The following is a 24,229-nucleotide window of genomic DNA, read 5'->3' as shown; positions in this document are numbered from 1 at the left end:
ATATAAATTCATTTTTCACCATGTGGCCCTCGTTGGACACCCCTGATTTATAAAATAAATGTAATTCACGTCGAGGTTTAATAATTGAAGTATCACAATACGACTTGTTAAACTGCACATCGGTCACGTACCACTTCCACCTTCAGGCTACCCTCACTGACCTTTGACCGGGCTGAGTTTTACAGAACAGATTCCAGCCAAAATAAATATGGGTTGTTGTTTTTTTCGGTTCCTCATTGATAGGTTGTATCATTGGTGCAAACATTGACTTGAAAGGTTTTTTTATCCTCATGCATATTTCAAGACAGCCTGTGTCAAAGTGCTTAAAAGAGTTTTGGCTCAGCATTTCATGCGGAGATGCTTGCTGCAGATTTCCATGCTGACGGAACAATGCATTGAAAACAACTGATCCCGATGGTTGTTTGCTGTTTTAGAGACCAGTTTGACGAGAGAGTTGGTCTATTTCAATTTGATTTTATATTATTTCCAATCTTAGGAATGTAATAATGTATGTCCCTCTATTAATCGGAGGGAAAATATTCCATTCCTAACAGAAAATGGTCAGTCCCAACACTATCAATGCTTTAGTTCTATTTTATGACCAAACTCTCTCTGCTAACGTCCTTGTGTAGATTCGACATCACAAGTACGACTTAATGAAAGTCATGTGATGTATTGCATCATGCAACGTGTTAATACAGCATGATAATACTGTATACTTGTACTTGACCCAAGTCATCTTTGTACGGCATTGAACTACATTGCAGTATTAAAGATGTTTAGCTATACAGTATGTACATGTAGCATGTACGATAGCGCCGTAACTCTAGCATGTAGCCAACTCGACACATAGCGACACATGCTATGCGTTGCTATGCGTTCAACCACCACGCAGTTACTCATTCTGAGTTAACTCGGACGCAAATAACATCAAAATGGTGGCCGCCTGCTGCTGTTTTCCGCGCGCTTTTGCTGACTTGTTGCATGATTGTGTTTGTAAATTTGCTGTTTAGGGGGAGCAGCAAGGGGAAAGACATCAGCACCATCAAGTCTCTGAGGGTGCTCCGAGTGCTGAGGCCGCTCAAGACCATAAAGCGTCTTCCCAAACTCAAGGTATGTTGACTATAACGTTATCAATAGCAGTAAACTACAACATCTAGCACATGGGTCTCAAACACGCGGCCCGCGGGCCAAATGTGGCCCGCAGGACACAAGTTTGAGGCCCCCCGCCTTGATATGAAAATTTAATGTTAGTGCGGCCCCGCACAAGTTTGATATCATGTACCCAGAAAAGATTATTACGTTTGATTAATGTTCATGTTAAAGGTTAAATAACTGTTAATAGTTATCCTCCCTATCCGTGTGGAAGTGGTAAGTTTTTGGCTATTTAAGTTTAAAGGAAATAACTCGAAGGCTACCGTTTAGGTCGCTAGCTCTCTAGTTTGCGAGTTAGCATGTGTCTCAAGACCCTGCAGTTGCGCAATATGTTGTAAAAAAAAAAAAAAAAAAGTATAAATGTGACTATAGTCCTATTAGTGACGGGTGTCACTCATGTCAAATGCGAAAGGATCAACTCTACACATGTTCTGCTTCTCCCACACTGACAGTCATAGAATCCTGATTTCGAATCTCCGTTCCACATCGTGACCCGGACTCACACCTTGTCCACCTACGACAGATATTGTACAGCAGGGGTCTCAAACATGCGGCCCGTGGGCCAAGTGTGGCCCGCAGGACGCTAGTTTGAGGCCCCCCGCCTTGATATGAAAGTTTAATATTAGTGCGGCCCGCGCAAGTTTGATATGGATGCTGTATGGTATCATGTACCCAGAAAAAATTATTACGTTTGATTAATGTTCATGTTAAAGGTTAAATAACTGTTAATAGTTATCCTCCCTATCCGTGTGGAAGTGGTAAGTTTTTTGGCTATTTAAGTTTAAAGGAAATAACTCGAAGGCTACCGTTTAGGTCGCTAGCTCTCTAGTTTGCGAGTTAGCATGTGTCTCAAGACCCCGCAGTTGCGCAATATGTTGTAAATAAAAAGAGTATAAATGTGACTATAGTCGTGTTTTGTCATGTCTACAGGCCTCTAATAATGCTTTGTTCATTTTAATCTGAAAAAAATAATTTGTCTACCCACCAACTATATGTGGTTTCTTAAGTTTTTATTATTTGCCGTTTTATTGTTATTATTATATTTATTTATTTATTACTGATTGATTGATTTTCTTTATTCTTGTTTTGTTTATTTATTTTTCATCTTATTTTGTGTAGAAAAATACATATTAAGATATTTGAGAACAGTGGAATGTTTTATCAGAGCTTTTCTTGTAGAAAATCGGAACCAAAGCGAAGTTTTATTCAATATTTTATTCAATGTTTTATTCAATATTGTCTCCTTTCCAGGCTGTTTTTGACTGCGTGGTCAACTCTTTGAAGAATGTCCTCAATATTCTGATCGTCTACCTTCTCTTCATGTTCATCTTCGCTGTGGTGGCTGTGCAGCTCTTTAAGGGCCGTTTCTTTTATTGCACAGACGAATCCAAAGAGTTTGAGCGCGACTGCAGGTCAGTAAATGGTTTGGTCCATGCAATTTTAGTATCAGCTCAGGATGGGAATCAAGTTTGATTTTGTTGATTTAGGTTTGCTACTTCTTCAAACGTCTCTAGCAACTAGCATATTGTGCTAGTAAATGGAAAAACTTCCTGAATGCAGCATTAGTACTTAGTACAAAAACTGGACGGTTTTGAAGGCAACTTCCAAATATTTACATGCCCCTCTAAAGTATCAAGATCATCTTGCGTGGAGATTGTTTAAAGCCGGGGTCTCGAATAAATTCAATTCTGACCCATCCGTCCATTTTCCTCCGCTTATCCGGGTCCGGGTCGCGAAGGTAGCAGTCTTAGTAGGGAAGCCCAGACTTCCCTAAATTGTGACCCATTTATTTTTATTTTTTACTTGTATCTATTTTTGTTTTTTTGTTAATGTTTTTATGTTTATTTAAATATTTTAAATATATTTTAATATTAATATTTTATTTAAATATAATATAATATTTAATGTCATTTTTATTTTAGTTTTTTAATTATTTTTCTTAATATATGTTTATACTTTTTTAATTAAATTAAAAATTTAATTATAATTATATAATTATATATATTATAATATATAATAATATTATAATATATAATATTATATTATATAATTAAATTAATTATTAATTTAATAATTAAAATAATTAAATTATTAAATTTGTATATTATATTAAATTTATATAAAAGAGACTGCCCTATATATATATTATATAAAATGTAATTCATATTATATAATTAAGTTATATAGTTATATAAATTACATTTTAAATAAATTTAATTATATAATTAAAATAATTATATAATTTTTTTAAATTTTAAAAATATTATTTTTATATGAATATATTTTATATGAATGAACATGAATTTTAGAAAGTATCAAGTGAATGAGGAGGAATATGTTAACCGCACGCATAGAAATGATGTACAAATGAAAGTTACACATTAAAAATAGTATCATACGAGTCCTTGAAACGAATCAACACAAGTGTGCCTAGCAGCAAACTTCCTGTCCGCCACGCGTGCTAATGCTACCATTTGTCCATCACAGAGGCGAGTATTTAGTGTACGAGCGTGATAACGAAGTAAAGGCACAGAAGCGGGAGTGGAAGAAGTACGATTTCCACTACGACAATGTGGCTTGGGCCCTTCTCACCCTCTTCACTGTGTCCACTGGAGAGGGGTGGCCGCAGTGAGTACACGCGCACTCGGCCTCCAACTCACCTCGATATCTAATTCCCGCCGTCTAATTTCCCATCCCGTCTTTTTTCAGAGTGCTGAAACATTCAGTGGATGCGACCTACGAGAATCAGGGCCCCAGCCCGGGATACCGGATGGAGATGTCCATCTTTTACGTCGTGTACTTCGTGGTCTTCCCCTTCTTCTTTGTCAATATCTTCGTGGCTCTCATCATCATCACCTTCCAGGAGCAAGGAGACAAAATGATGGAGGATTATAGTTTAGAAAAGAATGAGGTGAGGATTCAATAAGGATGGAGGGAATTGCTGTGGCAAGACGACCACAAAATGTCATTTTTATGTGCGTGCGTGTGTGTGTCTGCAGAGAGCTTGTATCGATTTCGCCATCAACGCCAAGCCTCTGACTCGCCACATGCCCAAGAACAAGCTCAGCTTTCAGTACCGCATGTGGGAATTTGTGGTATCGCCGCCATTTGAGTACACCATCATGGCGATGATTGCGCTCAACACTATTGTGCTCATGATGAAGGTAGAGAGTATTGCCAATTTTACTACAATATATTCTATTTTCCACTCTTGAATTAATTTTATTATTTTTTTTTTTTTAGTACGACGGAGCTTCGGCAACCTACGAAGGTGTGTTAGCTAACCTGAACATCGTGTTTACCTCGCTCTTCTCCATGGAGTGTGTACTCAAGATCATCGCCTTTGGAGCACTGGTGAGAGACCTTGCGGATGTTGCGATTAGGGCTGGGTTAAACCATTATTTCTGTAATCGATTAATCTAGAAAATAGTTTTTCGATGCATCGATTAATCCCTGAAAGTCCCTGATTAGGTCCTGAAAACATAAACCACAAACACATGCACAGGTTAATAAAAATATATATTTCTAAATGATCTGCCTATATCAATAAAGTATAATAACATTAATAATTATTAAATTGTTAAATTGTTAAATTGTTAATTTATTAAATTAATAAATTAATAAATTAATAAATTAATAAATTAATAAATTATTACATTATTACATTATTACATTATTACATTATTACATTATTACATTATTATTATTATTATTATTATTATTATTATTATTATTATTATTATTATTATTATTAAACTTACGTCGTCTTCTCCTCACAAGCAGTTCCCGGGTGCTGGTGCGTCGCAGTCGTGCTTTTGTGATATGACATCTTAATTTTGCATTAATTTTGCATACATTTTGCATTAATTTTTGCGAACGAATGAACTGCCCACAAAATATCCGTTCAGTCCGCCGGCCATTTTGTTCAATAACGTATAATAACATGAATAATACTAATAATTATTGCAAACAAGGACATTTAAAAAAAAGTTGAAAACTTACAGTGTCTTCTCCTCACAAGCGGCTCCCGGGTGCTGGTGCGTCGCAGTCGTGCTTTTGTGATATGCCATCTTAATTTTGCATAGGTCACAAATCACCCATACTTTGGATACTCTGTTGCGCCATCTTTTCTTCTGGCCGGACTCATTGAAACTTGTTGCCGCCATGGCCGCCACCATGTTTTGATTTTGAGTAGTGTTGTGGCTTTCGTGAACGAACGGGTCAAAAGAACTAGTTCTTTTTTGTGAACGAATGAACCGCCCATAAAATACCCGTTCATGAGTGAGTGAACGGACTGACTCGAGACACGACTGACCGGGTCTATGCACAGGGGGATATGACAGGCTAACGACCAATAGACCGAAATGAACAACTCTTTTTACTGAATGAAGCGGAATGATCCTGTTCACTGATATGAACGGTTTTACCCACCACTAATTCTGAGTGAAGGCGCATCAACATGCAGTTCTTGTGTCGACGTATATTTTGTGTCGATGTCATCGATGGCGGAACTTATCCGGAATGGTACAGAATATTGTACAGTATATTTACAGTAAGGTGGTGTAAAAAGGGAGGAGCCCAATAGTTTCAGGCTAAATATTAAGTCGACGTTGCGGAGATAATTAAAGGAATTAGGGTGAATGACAGAAAGGCGGTATAAAGACGAGCGTGGATTACAGAAGCGGGCGGTGATTAAGCGAGAGAGGGTTTAAATCTGGGAGAAAAAAACACACACACAAACAACACGGGCTCTTTAGGAGTGTGTGTGTGTGTATATGTGTGTGTTTGTGTCAAGGTGGTTTATTTTGGTTACGTGTCCCTCCACTGGACTAATGCACAGTTTAGCTGCAGGCGGCTTGTAGGAGAGCAAAAGAAGCATACCCTGCTCCTCAGCTCCGTCTCTTTCTTATAAGAAATTCATAATTGCATGCAAGAAAGAAGGATTAACGTCTGTAATGATGTGCGCTTGGGTGGATGGGTTAATTAGAGATTGCATTGCAAAAAACTTTTTTCCAAAAAGTTCGATTTTTCTTGCTTAATGATATTGTGGCTGGTCTGACATGCAGTTTGCGTATGAGGAATAGATTCAACATTTCATGTCTGTTATTCTGTTGTGGCGGATTTGTGGGCGTGGTTTTAGTTTGTTACGAAGGTCGGTGCCAAGTAGAATCTTTCACTTTTGACATTCATTCTGTTGTTGGCGGTGAAGAATAAAACGGCGTGTAAATGGTTGTTTGTCTATATGTGCCCTGTGATTGGCTGGCCACCAGTCCAGGGTGTACCCCGCCTCTTGCCTGAAGCCAGCTGGGATAGGCTCCAGCATACCCATGACCCTCGTGAGGATAAGCGGTAGAAAATGAATGAATGTGCACTTGTGGGGAGGGGGGACAAAACAGCAATATTCTATTTAAACATTTTCTATACAAAGTACAACAATGAGTCCCGCACGCAATAAAACTAAAATAAAGTAAAATTATTGAAACAACATGCATGCTAGGTTAATTGGCGACTCCAAATTGTCCATAAGTATGCATGTGAGTGTGAATGGTTGTTTGTCTATATTTGCCCTGTGATTGGCTGGCCACCAGTCCAGGGTGTACCCCGCCTCTTGCCCGAAGACAGCTGGGATAGGCTCCGGCACCCCCCGCAACCCTTGTGAGGAAAAGCGGTAGAAAATGAATGAATGAATGAATGAAAGAAATGAAGGGTTTAGATTCTGTACCACAGACGGCGCTAATGCTGCTTGCCAACCGCCAATAAACAACAGAAGAAGAAAAACCCGACCGTGACAACTTCTCGTTTGAGCAAGTACAAGATACCTCAATCGGATTGGGGAAAAGAATATTCCACCCCTGTGAATCGGATTTATATATTCATTCAGATTGGCACTTTTCTTTCGGAATGAGGTGTATACAAAGGTTATATTCTTTCAGTTTCAGCAAAAAAAAACAAAAAAACAAAAAAAACTAAACTTAAACTACATTAGGAATTACATTGTATGGTCATGTCACCTCGTACTTTGGTTCGTGACAAAAAAAAAACAAGAAGTTAAAATTCAGTTTAATTTTTTTTAAATGAAATAAAATTAAAATAAATTAAAATTAACCCCGCCTCTCGCCCAAAGACAGCTGGGATAGGCTCCAGCACCCCCCGTGACCCTTGTGAGGAAAAGCGGTAGAAAATTAATGAATGAATGAATAAATTAAAATTATTTTAGGAAAGCAGGAAGTGAACAAATGTAACAGTTACTGATTGTAAAAGTACCAGATGGAGGGGTAGGATTTAATAAGCTTTGCTTCTTCCTACTCCTTTTGGACATGTGGAACTGTGAACTGATTATGGGATGCACTCAATTGTAATCTGATGCATGTTCAAATGAAATTAAACCATAAACCGAATGCAATTGGAATATTTGGGTCCATGTATACGTGGTTCCTGTGCCTGTTGAAAGGTGTCTTACATTCCTCAATCAGTCCACAAACCATTCCCAGTCAAATGGGGGAGAAACATGCCCTCTCGTGGTCCCCCCTTTTCTAATCTCACTCATTGGATTTGTGTTTTTTTCCTGATTTATCTTTCCTGTCCATCTTGCTCCCAGAATTATTTTAAAGACGCCTGGAACATCTTCGACTGTGTGACAGTTCTGGGCAGCATCACGGACATTCTGGTTACCGAACTCGGGGTGAGTATTGGACCGGCCGTACAAACGATGCATTGCAACAACAATTAGGACAATGATTGTGAACTTCTCTGATGTGTGTGTGGATTTTGCACATCTGTCACATTGACTGAAAGCGTACAGCAGACAAGACGAGGCGGCGGCGTCTGGGGGGAGGGCCCAAGGGTTAGAAGGGCACCGCATCGGTCCCGCATTGTTCAGCCATGCACGAACATGTCTTGAAAGTCTTATATAATTGTCCCAGTTGGTGGGCCCCCCCCCCCACCCCGGAGAGACCGCACTGACTCACTTGACAAGCGGGTCTGGAAGAATGCTGATGCTGCGGCGGCGCAGCAATCTAATAGCCAATCAAATTATCAGGTAGCGGTCTGGAAGGTTAGCAGCATTTGTTTCCTGTTAGTCACAACTATGGAACACTTGAGACGGACGCTCAAAGTCAAATTGAAAAGTACTTTTCGTAGTTTTTAGCATATTATGTTGAAATGAATATTGGGTATTACTTGATGTCACCTGAACGCACCACAATGTGAGGCGAGGTTACCAAACTGAGTTATACCATCAAGACCGTTTATGGATATTCTCATACGAATCAAGTTACAGTAATCCCTTGTTTATAAGTGAAAGTAGGAATATTTTCATAGTTTCGAGACCTTAAATAGCAACCCTATAGTCACCTTTACATCCTAATTACTCAATATAGACGACACAATAGGGAAAATAGCGCTGCACGGCGGACGAGTGGTTGGTGCGCAGGCCTCACAGCTAGGAGACTCGAGTTCAACGCCGAGGGACGAGTGTAGAATACTACATATCATTTCAACATCTTTGACTGTGTCTTCTGAATGCCTTGTATTTGTATTTTATTTCATTTAGACAAAAAAAATTAGCTAAAAATACATTAAATTTGCATAAATGTGGATCATTTTGGACTAATAATTTAGCAAAAGATCATCTTGTATGGAGATTGTTTAAAGCCAGGGTCTTGAATAAAATAAAACCTGACCCATTTATTTTTATTTTTTTATATCCATTTTTGGATTAATTAATGTTTTTATGTTTATTTTAATATTCATTTTTATTTTAGTTTTGAAAATTAATTTTATTAATATATTTATACTTTTTTATTAAATTAAATTAAAAATTACATTAGATTTTAATTAATTGAATTTTAAAAATATAATTTAGTAATTATTATTACAAAATGAATTTAATCTAATTTTTATTTTAGTTTTTAAATTATTTTTCTTAATGTTTATGTTTAATGTTTATACTTTTTTATTAAATTAAAAATTTAATTATAATTCTATAATTAAATCATATAAATTATATTTTATATATATTTTGATTAAATTATTAATTATATAAATTTAATTAAATAAAAAAATAGTATTTATTTTTTTAGTAATAAGATTTAGTAATTATTATTACAAAATTAATTTTAGAATAATTTACTAAGGCATTTTAGCACGTAAATGAGGTGGAATATGTTAACGGCATGCATAGAAATTATGTACAAATTAAAGTTACATATTAAAAATAGTATCATATATATATGATGTTTGAACTGTGTTTTTTTTGTTCAGTAAAATATTGAGATTAAAAAAAATCATGTCATATTGACAAATAAATTTTCATTATTTCACATGAGGTGGGACCAACTTTGAATATTTCTAAAATGTTTTTTACAGGTTTTTTTTTTTTTACACAAAATGCCTCATCTTTTAAACAGAAAACACCCAAAGATATTCGGGTGACGGTTCCAATTTACTCTGCAGTACTTCAAGCCTTGTGACATTGTGTCTTAATCCCTGTACTGACTATTGATTTATTTCTTTTTATCTTTTTTTTTTTTTACATGCTTTCATTAAATCCTCCGCAATCTTAACGGCGATCTACTTCGCTGTGCCCCCCTTCCCCCTCCCCTTCCGCCCAACACTACTACCTGTGATCCCATCCAATCAAAATGCACTATGAATCCTCTGTGTCCACCCCATGATAAACGACTCTGGTTGTTTCTTCGAACCAACCAAAAAAAAAATCCCAAAACTTGCCGCTATAAAACCATGTGTCTGCAACATCCACATGTAGATGGTTTGTAATTTTTTTGGAGATCTTGCTTTACTGCATCTGCTCGTGCATGTTTTACTTCAACCTTTAACGTAGTTCCTTGAATGTACTTCCTAATTCCTCTGCCAATCACTGTCTCAAATACTATTAGTATTGATAATCCCACGTATACTTTATCTTTTACTAAGACGCTAGTAAAGGATTGAACTGTATCAAGCGGAATAGATTATCATATCTATCCCTTGGGATGATGAACTGATGTGTGTGTGTGTGTGTGTGTGTGTGTGTGTGTGTGTGTGTGTGTGTGTGTGTGTGTGCATACAGTATATACAGTATATATATAAACACGTAGCTACAGTATATGACAGTGACTGGGAGGACTTCCTCTGCAAGCATCAAATCCCAAAAGTGATGCATGCGGTTTCTTGCATGTATTTTGCAGGAACCTCCTATTGTCACACTAAACATCTACATGGACACAAGATGCATGTGCATGTTCCTTTTTTTTAGGAACCACACTTGTCTTCCTTCTCTTCCTTCGCCATTTTAACGGTTGAAGAAAAATCAGTCTCAGTTGTTTTTACATTTGAAACAAACACTTAAAAAAGAGATGATGTGTTTTCATTGTTCCGTTATTAAACTAAAGCAAAAACAGTATAACATTTTTATTTTAAATTGTATTTCTATTAATTGATACCTAAATCAAATAAAAAAAGTGGTAAAATGCATGCTGGAATATTTACTGTAATTTCCGCGCACTTGAATATAAGACGCACACACTAAATCTAAAGAAAGATTTGTGCAAATAAAGTACACCGAAATATGTTACACAGTAAAATATATATACCCTATTTTCCTAGGTTGGCTGTTCCTGCGACTTATACTCCAGAGCGACTTATATATGAAAAAACTGTTTATGTTCCATAAACACTGGACACCTTTTGTGTTCATGTTTATTTTTTGTGTAGCTGAATAACCATTGTGTTAGCATAGCTTACACCTATTAGCATGAACTTGCCTTCCAAGAGGACGTAATGTCGGTTTTGGTCAAGTAGTTAGAAAATAAACTACCCACAAAAAATGCGACTTATACTCCAGTGCGACTTATGTATGTTTTTTTCTTATGCATTTCTGGCCTTGTGCGACTTATACTCCGTAGCGACTTATGTATGTTTTTTTTCGACCTAATTATGCATTTTTGGCCTTGTGCGACTTATACTCCGTAGCAACTTATGTATGTTTTTTTTTCGACCTAATTATGCATTTTTGGCCTTGTGCGACTTATACTCCATAGCGACTTATGTATGTTTTTTTCTACCTATTTATGCATTTTTGGCCTTGTGCGACTTATACTCCGTATCGACTTATGTATGTTTTTTTTCTACCTAATTATGCATTTTTGGCCTTGTGCGACTTATACTCCGTAGCGACTTATGTATGTTTTTTTTCTACCTAATTATGCATTTTTGGCCTTGTGCGACTTATACTCCATAGCGACTTATGTATGTTTTGTTTTTGTTTTTTACTTTTAATGAAATAAATGCCTTTTTCCAAACAATAACCTACCAGAATTAGATTTTTTGACACTATCCATTTCTGCATGTTTTCCAAGTTGATGGCTGTGTGCGAAAAATTAATTAATTAATTAATTAATTAACCCTATAGTATAGTATATTAATAAATTTTCTAAAGCTGTGTGAAGATGTCGCTGGATTCGAGCGTGACCATAAATTAGCTGCAGGGCTCAAAGCAGGAAATGACGGTAGTTAGTCACCACCATAAGCCATGTATGTAGGGTGGCTCCGCCCACTATAAACCTCTTGATTAACGTCTCAAAATAAATCGCAAAAAAAAAATCACTTTACATGTCTGTTATTTGTATTCTTTATATTTGGTTTGAAATGAAAAAAACAAATGAAGGACTGATTGAAGGACAGATTGAAGGATATTGACTGTTTTTGTTCAATCAAACTAAAATGATCGTCACCTGTGCTTCCACCAAACCTCTCACTCATTTTGGTGTCTGGATTTTAGCCGCCTTGTGTTAAACGCACATCTGCATGCCGTGGACTTGCGTCATGAAATGATGAAAAGGTTGCATTTTGTTGCCTTGAGGGAAATTAGTGCATTTGGTTGTCTTTTCCAAGCCAAACGTTCTGCGTCCCTGCACTTTGAACTACTCACCACTCCGACCACACCGACTATGAATCCCAATTTGGATGAAAAGATGTCAATTTGCGTGAATGCATTTTGCCCCGTTTTGTGTTGTTTTTTGTTTGTTTTTTTTGGTTCATGAAAAGCTTGTCGGAGCCTTGCTGCGTTTGGTTTGCTTTGCTTTGGACCTGTGTTGAGTTTGGATATTTTATTTTAATTTTTTATTTTATTTTATTCCCTTATATACAGTGGTATGAAAACGTTTGGGCAACCCTGATCATTTCCAATATTTTCTTTTTGTAAATCAGTGGTTGTTGGGTTCAGCCATTTCAGTTAAATCTATCATACAGCAGACAAACAGTGATAAATTAAGTTTACACGATATACAAAATGTGTGCAATAATTATTTCGTATTTTGTAAATATTTACTAGATCCTCCTGGTTTGTGGCTTGAGTTTGACTATTCTCACTTAGGCCTTAGGATTTCCTCACTATGCTCCTCAGAGTGGAACTCTGACCCAGCGATCCTACCCCTAAACCATGATGTTGAACAATCTTTTGAGGGTAACATGGTGCTACTCTGAAAAACTTTCAATCGGTTACCTTAAATACCCTTTCTCATGATTGGTTTCACTTGGTAAAAAGTGGTAAATTTCACGCTGGAATATTTACTGTAATTTCTGTGCACTTGAATATAAGACGCATACACTGAATCTAAAGAAGAAAGTGCACCGAAACATGTTACACAGTGAGATCTATACCGTATTTTCCGGACTATAAATCACGCTTATTTTCATAGGTTGGCTGTTCCTGTGACTTATACTCCAGAGCGACTGATAAATAAAAAAACTGTTTGTTACATAAACACTGGACACCTTTTGTGTTCATGTTTATTTTTTGTGTAGCTGAATAACCATTGTGTTAGCATATCTTACACCTATTAGCATGTTCTCTATTCTTTTATTATTGTTAGAACTTGCCTTCCAAGAGGACGTAATGTCTGTTTTGGTCAAGTAGTTTGGAAAATAAATTACTCGCAAAAAATGCGACTTATATTCCAGTACGACTTATGTATGTTTTTTTCTACCTAATTATGCATTTTTGGCCTTGTGCGACTTATACTCCGTAGCAACTTATGTATGTTTTTTTCTACCTAATTATGCATTTTTGGCCTTGTGCGACTTATACTCCGTAGCAACTTATGTATGTTTTTTTCTGCCTAATTATGCATTTTTGGCCTTGTGCGACTTATACTCCATCGCGACTTATGTATGTTTTTTTTCTACCTAATTATGCTTTTTTGGCCTTGTGCGACTTATACTCCAGAGCGACTTATGTATGTTTTTTTCTACCTAATTATGCATTTTTGGCCTTGTGCGACTTATACTCCAGAGCGACTTGTGTATGTTTTTTTCCTACCTAATTATGCATTTTTGGCCTTGTGCAACTTATACTCCGTAGCGACTTATGTATGTTTTGTTTCTACCTAATTATGCTTTTTTGGCCTTGTGCGACTTATATATGTTTTTTTTCTACCTAATGATGCATTTTTGGCCTTGTGTGACTTATACTCCAGAGCGACTTATGTATGTTTTTTGTCTTTTTTTTTACTTTTAATGAAATAAATGCCTTTTTTCCAAACAATAACCTACCAGAATTGGATTTTTTGATACTATCCATTTCTGCATGTTTTCCAAGTTGACGGCTGTGTGCGAAAAATTAATGATAATTTTTCTCAAGCTGTGTGAAGATGTCGCAGACTGTAGTTAGTCACCAGCATAAGCCACAAACCAGGAGGATCTACTAAATATTTACAAAATACAAAATAATTATTGCACACATTCTGTATATATCGTATATCGTGTACACTTGTGTGTATTTATTTATTTGTGTTCCAATAATTTGTTTTAAAGTTATTCAAATCGATAAAACAAGGGTGCCCAAATTTAACAAGGGTGCCTACTATTGTTTAAATAATTACCGCACATAAATCCTTCATTTCTTTTGCCATCTATCCCTGTGTAGGTCTTCTATATGATATATGTAACTGAAATTACCGATCCAAACAACCAGTGATTTATAAAGGATTTATAAAATCTTGCAAATGATCAGGGGTGCCCAAACTTTTTCACACCGCTGTATCTCTTCTTTTTTCACTTGACTTCCTTCTGCAATGTACAATTCTAATTGAATTCATGTTACCCTACCTTTTTAGAATAACTTCATCAACCTAAGTTTCCTGAGGCTGTTCAGGGCAGCTCGTCTCATCAAGCTGCTGAGGCAAGGAGAAACCATTCGAATCTTGCTTTGGACCTTTGTTCAGTCCTTCAAGGTGCGTCCTCAATCGTACAGCGTAGTACAGAGACTAGCACAGATACATGTTTGCATTTATTTGTGTGGACTCGCAGGGAAATCATGATATGTAAAGATATGCAAAATGTATGTACATACGTAGATGCTGCAATAATTACCGTGTCTGTCCTCAGGCTCTGCCTTATGTATGCCTCCTCATTGCCATGCTCTTCTTCATCTACGCCATCATCGGGATGCAGGTGGGTGGAAGCCTCAACATTCAGCATACAATAGGCGACTTGCATAGAACATGATTTAAGGGTACTCAAATATACAAAAGTGATTTATTAATGATGTTATAACTAGTGCTGTTGAGATATATTGAATTATATTGAGCGAGTCATGTTAATTAATTGATCTTTTTTTAAATAATAATAATACATTTTTAATAATACGCTTTTCAAAATACTCACACCTTACAGAAAAATAATCTCGCATTAAAACTTTCATATGCTCCTCCATTTTCACGCATTTTCCCCACAACTCACCTTGCCCTCCCAACTATAGCGAGAGCCTATTGACGCCAAAGAAGCGTAAAGTAAAGTAAAAGTAATGTAAAAGTAATGTAAAAGTAATGTAAAAGTAATGTAAAAGTAAAGTAAAAGTAAAGTAAAAGTAAAATAAAAGTAAAGTAAAGGCAAGGCAAAGGTAAAGTAATAATAATAATACATTTTATTTGTACAGCGCTTTTCATAAAGTAAAAGTAAAGTAATAATAATAATAATAACAATACATTTTATTTGTATAGCGCTTTTCATAAAGTAAAGTAAAAGTTAAGGTAAAAGTTAGGGTAAAAGTAAGGTAAAGTAAAGTAAAAATTTTACCTGGGTTCATGTATGTGTCCCGGTTAGCTTTCAACATCGCCCCTGTCTTCTTGTGCTATTAATACACTGTGTGATACAAACTGTTCAAACTGTGTTAGAGCCGCACAGCTCATTAAACTCATTAAGCTCATTAAATTTTTGCATTTTGAATGGTTTTACACATGTAAAAAAAGTGTTTTGTTGTCATTTTTGGATGTCGGAATTGATTAATTGTAATTAATTCTTACCAGGACAGTTTGATTTGGTTTTGGTTTGAGTCGGACCTTCAGAAATGGATTAATGACACTAACTGAGGTTTCACTGTATATGTAGAAAGTGGATAAAGTGCACAAGAGTGTTTCTTAGAGCCGCACAGCTCATTAAACTTTTGCATTTTGAATGGTTTTATGCATGTAAAAAAAAGTGTTTTTGTTGTCATTTTTGGATGTCGGAACTGATTAATTGCAATTAATTCTTACCGGGACAGTTTGATTTAGTTTTGGTTTGAGTCAGACCTTCAGAAATGGATTAATGACACTAACTGAGGTTCCACTGTATATGTAAAAAGTGGATAAAGTGTGTTTTTTAGAGCCACACAGCTCATTAAGCTCATTAAACTTTTGCATTTTGAATGGTTTTATGCATGTAAAAAAGTGTTTTGTTGTCATTTTTGGATGTCTGAACTGATTAATTACAATTAATTCTTACCGGGACAGTTTGATTTAGTTTTGGTTTGAGTCAGACCTTCAGAAATGGATTAATGACTCTAACTGAGGTTCCACTGTATATGTAAAAAGTGGATAAAGTGTGTTTTTTAGAGCCACACAGCTCATTAGCATTAAAGCTACAGATACACAAAACAACATGTTCCCTGTAGGGCTTACTAAAAGCACGTTAAACATTCAGTATTTTGTGCAATATTCCAATATAGTATTGTAGTACCTCTGAGACTAACTTTAAATTGTTGACAACTAGTATAATAAGAGGATGCCTAAAGTGGCGGCTAGGAAACGCTCATGAGAAAAATAAAAAACATAATTTTTTTGTGTTTAGTATTCACAATGTGATCATGTTTGCAGCTTTTTGGGAATATTGCTATTGAAGAAGACGGAGAAAGTGCCATCAACCAGCATAACAACTTCAGGACCTTCATTCAAGCTCTCATGCTGCTCTTCAGGTGCCATTATTGACACAAACGTTGTTGTGTTCCTTTGGGACCAGAATGTGTTACGACGTCACGGTTGTGTGTTTTTTTTTTTTTTTTTTGCAGGAGCGCAACCGGGGAAGCGTGGCATGACATCATGTTGTCCTGTCTCGGGGGTAAACCTTGCGACGAGCTGTCCGGGAATACCGAACCGGAGTGTGGCAGCCAGGTGGCTTACCTCTACTTTGTCTCCTTCATCTTCTTCTGTTCGTTCCTGGTAAGTTCACCGAGTAAATCATTTGTCGCATTTAACCCTCCGACCCGTTTTACATTTTCTAAACAGTAGCCTCCAAGTTATTTCCTTTAAACTTAAAAAAAAAGCCAAAAACTTACCACTTCCACACGGATAGGGAGGATCCGTGGTTAAATAACAGTTATTTAACCTTTAACATGAACATTAATCAAACGTAATATTTTTTTCTGGGTACATGATACCGTACAGCATCCATATCAAACTTGCGCGGGGGGCCTCAAACTAGTGTCATGCGGGCCACATTTGGCCCGCGGGCCGCGTGTTTGAGACCCCTGCCATAGATGTTTCTTTAGTGATTTAATACTAAAATGAGAAAATAAATAAAACTAAAACTAGCTCTCAGTACTAGTAAGGTAACAAAAGAACCTTCAATTTATTAATATGATTTTTTTGAGGTTCAGTTTACCATTTTTGGAAATTAACATTGAGGAGTATAGTGACAAAAAAGGCCTACATGCCCACACCAAAAGTATTAAAACCAACATTTTCACGGATGAGGAAGCCTAAGAAGATAACCAAGACATGAGAAGCAAATTTGATGGTAACTTCTTATTTTTAGTGTTTTATTGTAACTGATCCATTAACATAAGAGATGATACCAGAAAGCTAACACAAGAGCAAAGGTTAATGGTGAACTTCTGTAATGAGCGTCTTATCGTCCGCTTGTCCAGATGCTGAATCTGTTCGTGGCCGTCATCATGGACAACTTTGAGTATCTGACAAGGGATTCTTCCATCCTTGGACCTCATCACCTGGATGAGTATGTGAGGATATGGGCAGAATATGATCCTGCTGCCTGGTGAGTAGGAAATTGCATGCACATACACACTCGTAAAAAAAGCACGATGCACTCTCCGAGTTGCCGTCATAAACGTATCACATTCCAGTAGGGCTGCAACTAATAATTATTTGCATTAATCCCAAGTTTGGTGTTTCGGTCCTAAACCAGGGGTGTCCATATTCTAACAAATGGAGGGTGCAAGGTATATTTTGATATTTTGTAAAGTAAAACCTGTACATACGAGAATAAGTTACATATATTTCTATATTTTTTTTCTTAAATTTAAATTTAAGCATCCTACACTTTCACTTTTATTTTTATATATATTATAGCTTTTTTTTTTAACCCAACCAATTTGCTCAAAATTGCAATTTTTGTTTTGTTTTATTTCATTTTCCCTTTGAAAAGTTCGACTCTATGCTACTAAAATTACATTATTTTTCCCTCTTAATGTTACAAGTTTATTCTTGTCAAATTGTGATTTTTTTCTCTTTTGTGTAACACTTATTTTCTAAATGATTTAACAAAATTTCACAAAATTATTTCATTTTTCCTTTGAAAAGTTCGACTCTATGCTACTAAAATTACATTATTTTTCCGCTTAATGTTACAAGTTTATTCTTTCTTCTTCAAAATTTCGCACCGTTTTTGCTATTTCCAACTATTTCAACATTTTTCCTATATTTTGAATTTATTCTTGAACCATGAAAACTTTTTACACAACGTAATTGTTTAAAAAAACTACAACTTCATTCATTTTTAAGTCAGTTTTCTTTATATTAAAGTTGTTTATATTAAAGTTATATATATGAGAAGAAGTTATATATATTTAAAAAAAATTCTTAAATTACCCTCATATTTCAACTTTTGTTTAAAATATTTTTTTAATCATTTTTATTATATACGTAGTATATTCTAGCTATTTTTAACCCAACCAAATTTGCCCAAAATTGCAATTTTTATTTTGTTTTGTTATTTCATTTTTCCTTTGAAAAGTTTGACTCTATACTACTAAAATTACATTATTTTTCCTCTTAATATTATAAGTTTTTTTCTTGTCAAATTGTGACTTTTTTTCTCTTTTGTGTAACACTTTCATTTTTTTATGTTTTAACTTTATTCTCACAAAATTACACTTGTTTCTGCTATTACCAATTATTTCAACTTCCTTCTCGTGAGTATGACATTTTTCCTATGATATTTTGAATTTATTCTTGTACCACTATAACTTTTTTCCACAACGTAATTAAAAAAAAATTAAACAACTTAATTCATTTTTAAATCAGTTTTCTTTAATATTGTATTTCAACTTTATATTGCTAAAATATTATTTTTCTTTATCTATTACAATGTTATTTTTGTCAAATTGTGACTTTATTCTTGTAAGATTACTGCTCATTTTTTTAGAATTAAAAAAACAGCCGCACTTTGGACACCCCTGTGCACGCCCCTTCTAATCGTATCCTTAAACATGTCGTATCTCCACAGCTAAAGATGCTATCCTCCGACAACAGCTTTCTTGTTTCTTCTACCCCTTTTTAACATTCTTGCTCACACAGGGTTGAAGCAGTGGAAAATGCAAACTTCTCAACCATTTCTCTTTTGAAATGTATCATACTAATAATATCCCACAGCGCAGAGACCAGGAAGTACTATTAACAAGTTATTGTTGGCTAGTGATTGCTTCCTGAGGACTTTTTCTAGTTTTCTGTCAAAGGGATTGTGACGGAGGTGAGAATAACCCTAAAGGACATCTGGTTATCTCACTCCTACAGTGCACCCGCTTCCTTCTACTCCTCCTCCTCTTCCTCTTTATCCTCTTCCTCTCCTTTATGTACAACTTATCCTTAAAAAGCCCCAATCCCACATCCTACATCTGGCATCTGAATACAGCCAAAAACTTCTTTACAAAGCCTCCTTTGTCTTACGCTACAGTATGATGACCCCGTCTACTGTAGACATGCTAAGTTTCATGGCGTATGTATTCCAATATGTGTGTGCTTGTTGCTGATGTGGTCCTGCAGACTGCACGTTGAAAGGAAAAGCCCATAAGGCTGGGGCGTTTCCATTTAAAGAGTCAGTGAGGTAGTAGCAGTGGAAAAATTAGCAGTTAGCACCAAATAAATGGTAATGGTAATGGTTTAATTTCATTTGAACATGCATCAGATTACAATTGAATGCATCCCATAATCAGTTCACAGTTCCACATGTCCAAAAGGAGTAGGAAGAAGCAAAGCTTATTAAATCCTACCCCTCCATCTGGTACTTTTACAATCAGTAACTGTTACATTTGTTCACTTCCTGCTTTCCTAATATAATTTTAATTTATTTTAATTTATTTTAATTTATTTTAATTTTATTTTAATTATATTTAATTTTATTTAATTTTATTTTTTATTTAATTGTATTAATTTCTATTATTTTTTTATTTAAAAAAATATTATTTTTGTTAATTATTAAATGATTATTATATTATAATTATTTATAAATGGAGGGTGCAAGGTATATTTTGAAATTTTGTAAAGTAATACCTGTACATATGAGAAGAAGTTACATATATTTCAATATTTTTATTATTTAAAAAATTATTATTTATAATTATTATAATTTTTTTATTATTTTTTGTTTGCTAAATACAAGGATGAAGAGTCTTGAACCAGTCATGATGTGCTATATATATCACTATATTGACACTTACTATGGTCATATAATTATGGTCACTCACTATGGTCATATCATATGTCTGTTACATTTGTTCACTTCCTGCTTTCCAGGATAAATAATATATAATATATATTATATATAATATAATAATCATTTAATAAATTTTAAAAATTATAATTTTTAAAAAAATAAAAATAATACAATTAAGTAAAATAAATAAAAATTTAAATAAATTTAAATTATATTAGGAAAGCAGGAAGTGAACAAATGTAACAGTTACTGATTGCAAAAGTACCAGATGGAGGGGTAGGATTTAATAAGCTTTGCTTCTTCCTACTCCTTTTGGACATGTGGAACTGTGAACTGATTATGGGATGCATTCAATTGTAATCTGATGCGTGTTCAAATGAAATTAAACCATTACCATTATTTTAATTTTTTGTCACATACCAAAGTACGAGGTGATATGACCATCCAATGACATAATGGGTACCATAGTAAGTGTCAATATAGTGATATATATATAGCACATCATGACTGGTTCAAGACTCTTCATCCTTGTATTTAGCAAACATCAACTGCTTGTATTGTTTCTTGAATTGGCTCATCGTTGTGCATTGTTTGATTTCCTTACTCAATCCATTCCATAGTTTGATTCCACATACTGAAATGCTATGGCTTTTTAACGTAGTCCTAGCATATAAGTGTTTCAAATGTACTTCTTCCCTGAGATCATATTTCTCCTCTCTTGTAGAGAAGTATTAGATGACATTTTTAGGTAATTGGTTATTTTTAGCCTTATGCATTATATTAGCTGTTTGAAGAATAATCATGGATTTGTAAATACTGTTCATAACCACACCGGCCATAATCGAACCACTAATATGCCGCCCCCAAACCGCCACGCACAGGAAGAAGATGGAAGGCAATAGCGGAATGTCGAGCGCATATTTAAGAGGGAGGCGCTAAGCGCACCACAAGCGGCTATTAAGCAGTTACCACACACGGCAATTGCTTCATGAAGTGTCCGTTTTGCAGCTGGTGGCTAGTTAGATACCCTCGCTGTGCTCAGGACCACGTCCGAGAGTATGTGGCATGCAGTATACAGTACAGTACTTGTGTTGTGTCCGGGTATTTATTTATTTTTTGCAATACTACCAAAGATGTTCAGATACTGTGTGATACTTTTGTGCTCTTCCTCTCAATGTTTTCTCTTTGTTATGAACGTCTATGTGTGTGTGTTTTTATTCCTGTGTGTGTGTGTGTGTGTCTCCTAACTCCCCTTGTATTCTTCTTGCAGCGGGCGCATTCATTATAAGGACATGTACAGTTTATTGCGAGTTATCGACCCGCCTCTCGGCTTAGGAAAGAAATGCCCCCATAGGGTGGCCTGCAAGGTTTGACTTCCATTCAAACAACAATTCTCAAGCACACTTGCTAGCCGCAGCATCCAGGAATGCAGTGAATGCTGCTTTATTATTGTTTTAGTTGTTGGGGTTTTCCTTTTCCATTTTTTTTTGACCCCTTCTCGCCCCCCCACCCCCCCCACCCCCCCCACCATTATCAACTTGCATTCTGCAATGCCGAGAGAATGTGCGGGACAATGCAGACACCCATGAAGTGTAAAAATTCAAAGATGTTTTTATCACATTTTGTTATATATGACGATGATTTTATTTTTATTTTTATTTTTGCTTGTCGTGGCTATAATGTAGCAAGCTACGGTGACCCACTGTAGTGTTGCATTGTTCTTGTTTTTTTTTGGGGGGGGTTTTGGGGAACGACAGAAACTGCATTGACACCCCTCCCTTTCCCTCCCCCCTCCCTCCTCCTTCTAGTGTGAGCTGCCAAGCTGTCGTCCGCTCTTATGTGCAAAACTAATGTGTTTTTAAACAGTCAACGTAGTAGCAAATCATACAAAATGATAGATAGATAGATAGATAGATAAATAGATTGATAGATAGATAGATAGATAGATAGATAGATAGATAGATAGATAGATAGATAGATAGATAGATAGATAGATAGATAGATAGATAGATAGATAGATAGATAGATAGATAGATAGATAGATCATTGCACAATATCACAATATAGCAGTGAAATTGCCAACGAAATGTCGTTGCCTGGCTCCCGCATAATAATAATAATGTGGAGAATCAGATATGAACAACAATATACAGCGTAAACAGTAATTTGTACAAATAATTTAAATACTTCAGAATAAATAATAATGAGGAATACAAGTGCAAAATGACTATTATTATTGCATAATTTAAAAAATGCATAATTATGCAATTATTATTGCATAATATTGCATAATGTGAGCCCTTTTAATGCATTCAATAGGTGTATTTTCATTCAGCGATAAAAGTAGTAAAAAAAATACTTGGTAGAGTACTTCACAAAGTTGATTTACACACAGCATGTTGGCATGGGCTGGATCCGGGTCGATCCCGGTATTATTGCATAATTATAAAAATGCATCACTTTGCAATTATTGTTGCATAATATTGAATAATGTGGGCCCTTTTAATGCATTCAATAGGTGTATTTTCATTCAGTGATAAAAGTAGAAATAAATACTTGGTAGGGTACTTCACAAAGTTGATTTTCACACAGCTGGCATGGGCTGGATCCGGGTCGATGCCAGTATTATTGCATAATTATGCAATTATTCTTGCATAATATTGCATAATGTGAGCCCTTTTAATGCATTCAATAGGTGTATTTTCATTCAGCGATAAAAGTAGTATAAAATACTTGGTAGAGTACTTCACAAAGTTGATTTACACACAGCTGGCATGGGCTGGATCCGGGTCGATCCCAGTATTATTGCATAATTATGCAATTATTATCGCATAATATTGCATAATGTGAGCCCTTTTAATGCATTCAGTAGGTGTATTTTCATTCAGCGATAAAAGCAGTAAAAAAATACTTTGTAGAGTACTTCACAAAGTTGATTTTCACACAGCATGTTGGCATGGGCTGGATCCGGGTCGATCCCAGTAGTCTGTTTTCACCCAGGTCAGCAGAAATAAAGCAGTATCCCTCAGCACTCTGTTAAAAAAAAAAAAAAAAAAAAAAGACACACAAGCACCAGACTTGATCGCTGCTGGAACAACAGGATTTTATTGCAAGTTTTAAATGATCTCATAACAGGTACAATGATCCATAATGCGGGATGCAAACTAAAACTTCCTGTCTGCCCCCCCCACCCCCCCAAGTGTAAAGTAGTATTTCAGGTCTATTACAGGGCTCGATTCTTAAACGTATTGAGAAGGTAATTGACAGTTTTTTTTTATGTATTTATAAATACGGAATCCTACCTCGCGGAAATTCACTTATCACGGTCGGGTCTGGAGCCAATTAACAGTGATAAAGGAGGGATTACTATTAAACGGGTTATAATGCTACAGTATATGTTGCATAAATACTTATTGTTTAGCATTGAGGGCTAGTAAGTTTGTCCAAGTAAATCAATGTTTGAGTAGTTTTTGTATGAAATCCTGCTAAATTGATGGTACATACACATATAATATACTGTATATGATTTCATGATTATTAGCATTATGAATGAAGTGTTAACGAGGCTTGTATAGCTCAGAGTGAAGCCTCGTTATGGCCACCATGTCTACAAATCAACCCAATAACCTTGTCTTTTTCTTTTTTTTTTCTTTTTGGTATTTCTCTCTTTCTCTCTCTCTCTCTCTCGATCTGTTCCTTTTTTTCCATCCTCGTCCATCTTTCTCTTTTCTATCTCTTGGTTACTGGGGTGGTGGCACTGGCTGGTTGGTGCAGTGGCAGGCTCAGTTGCAGGCAAATGTATGACATGCTGAGGCACATGTGTCCTCCACTAGGCCTCGGGAAAAGATGTCCTGCACGGGTGGCCTACAAGGTTAGAGAGGACCCCGCCCCCCTTTAAAGTCACTTCCTGTGGGTGACTGAGGGTAGAAGTGGGGGGTGTAGTAAGACGTCAACATGGTTGTAAATCTGTTGTTTTGGTCATATATATATTTTTTTTCTGTTTTGTGGAAAAAATGCAGGAGTGGGGTCAGTGTTGTGGCGTTGTGTGGCAGTGTGGGAACGGGTGGTGGAGGTGTAGTAAGACAAA

The 24,229-nt window shown here is 35.8% G+C and overlaps 1 protein-coding gene across 22 annotated transcripts in view; it reads left to right on the top strand.

Moving 5' to 3' along the window:
* Positions 1–24,229, top strand: part of cacna1aa (calcium channel, voltage-dependent, P/Q type, alpha 1A subunit, a) — a 101,723-nt gene that overhangs the window by 58,894 nt on the left and 18,600 nt on the right. For 17 of the 22 annotated variants that reach the window (XM_058048754.1, XM_058048755.1, XM_058048747.1 and 14 more), the window contains 13 exons: positions 1,014–1,113; positions 2,407–2,567; positions 3,643–3,783; positions 3,865–4,066; positions 4,155–4,319; positions 4,399–4,509; positions 7,754–7,837; positions 14,271–14,387; positions 14,542–14,607; positions 16,290–16,387; positions 16,481–16,631; positions 17,339–17,466; positions 21,413–21,509. In XM_058048754.1, the coding sequence (XP_057904737.1) occupies positions 1,014–1,113; positions 2,407–2,567; positions 3,643–3,783; positions 3,865–4,066; positions 4,155–4,319; positions 4,399–4,509; positions 7,754–7,837; positions 14,271–14,387; positions 14,542–14,607; positions 16,290–16,387; positions 16,481–16,631; positions 17,339–17,466; positions 21,413–21,509 (1,621 nt within the window). Of the gene's footprint in view, positions 1–1,013; positions 1,114–2,406; positions 2,568–3,642; positions 3,784–3,864; positions 4,067–4,154; positions 4,320–4,398; positions 4,510–7,753; positions 7,838–14,270; positions 14,388–14,541; positions 14,608–16,289; positions 16,388–16,480; positions 16,632–17,338; positions 17,467–21,412; positions 21,510–23,916; positions 24,014–24,229 lie in introns of all 22 variants that reach the window. The other 5 variants (XM_058048757.1, XM_058048753.1, XM_058048741.1 and 2 more) reach the window with 1 other exon arrangement.

This window comes from Doryrhamphus excisus, chromosome 15, assembly GCF_030265055.1.
Source record: "Doryrhamphus excisus isolate RoL2022-K1 chromosome 15, RoL_Dexc_1.0, whole genome shotgun sequence".
Lineage (NCBI taxonomy): Eukaryota > Metazoa > Chordata > Actinopteri > Syngnathiformes > Syngnathidae > Doryrhamphus > Doryrhamphus excisus.
The sequence above is the reverse complement of the archived record's forward strand: the minus strand, read 5'-3'. Positions and strand labels throughout refer to the sequence as shown.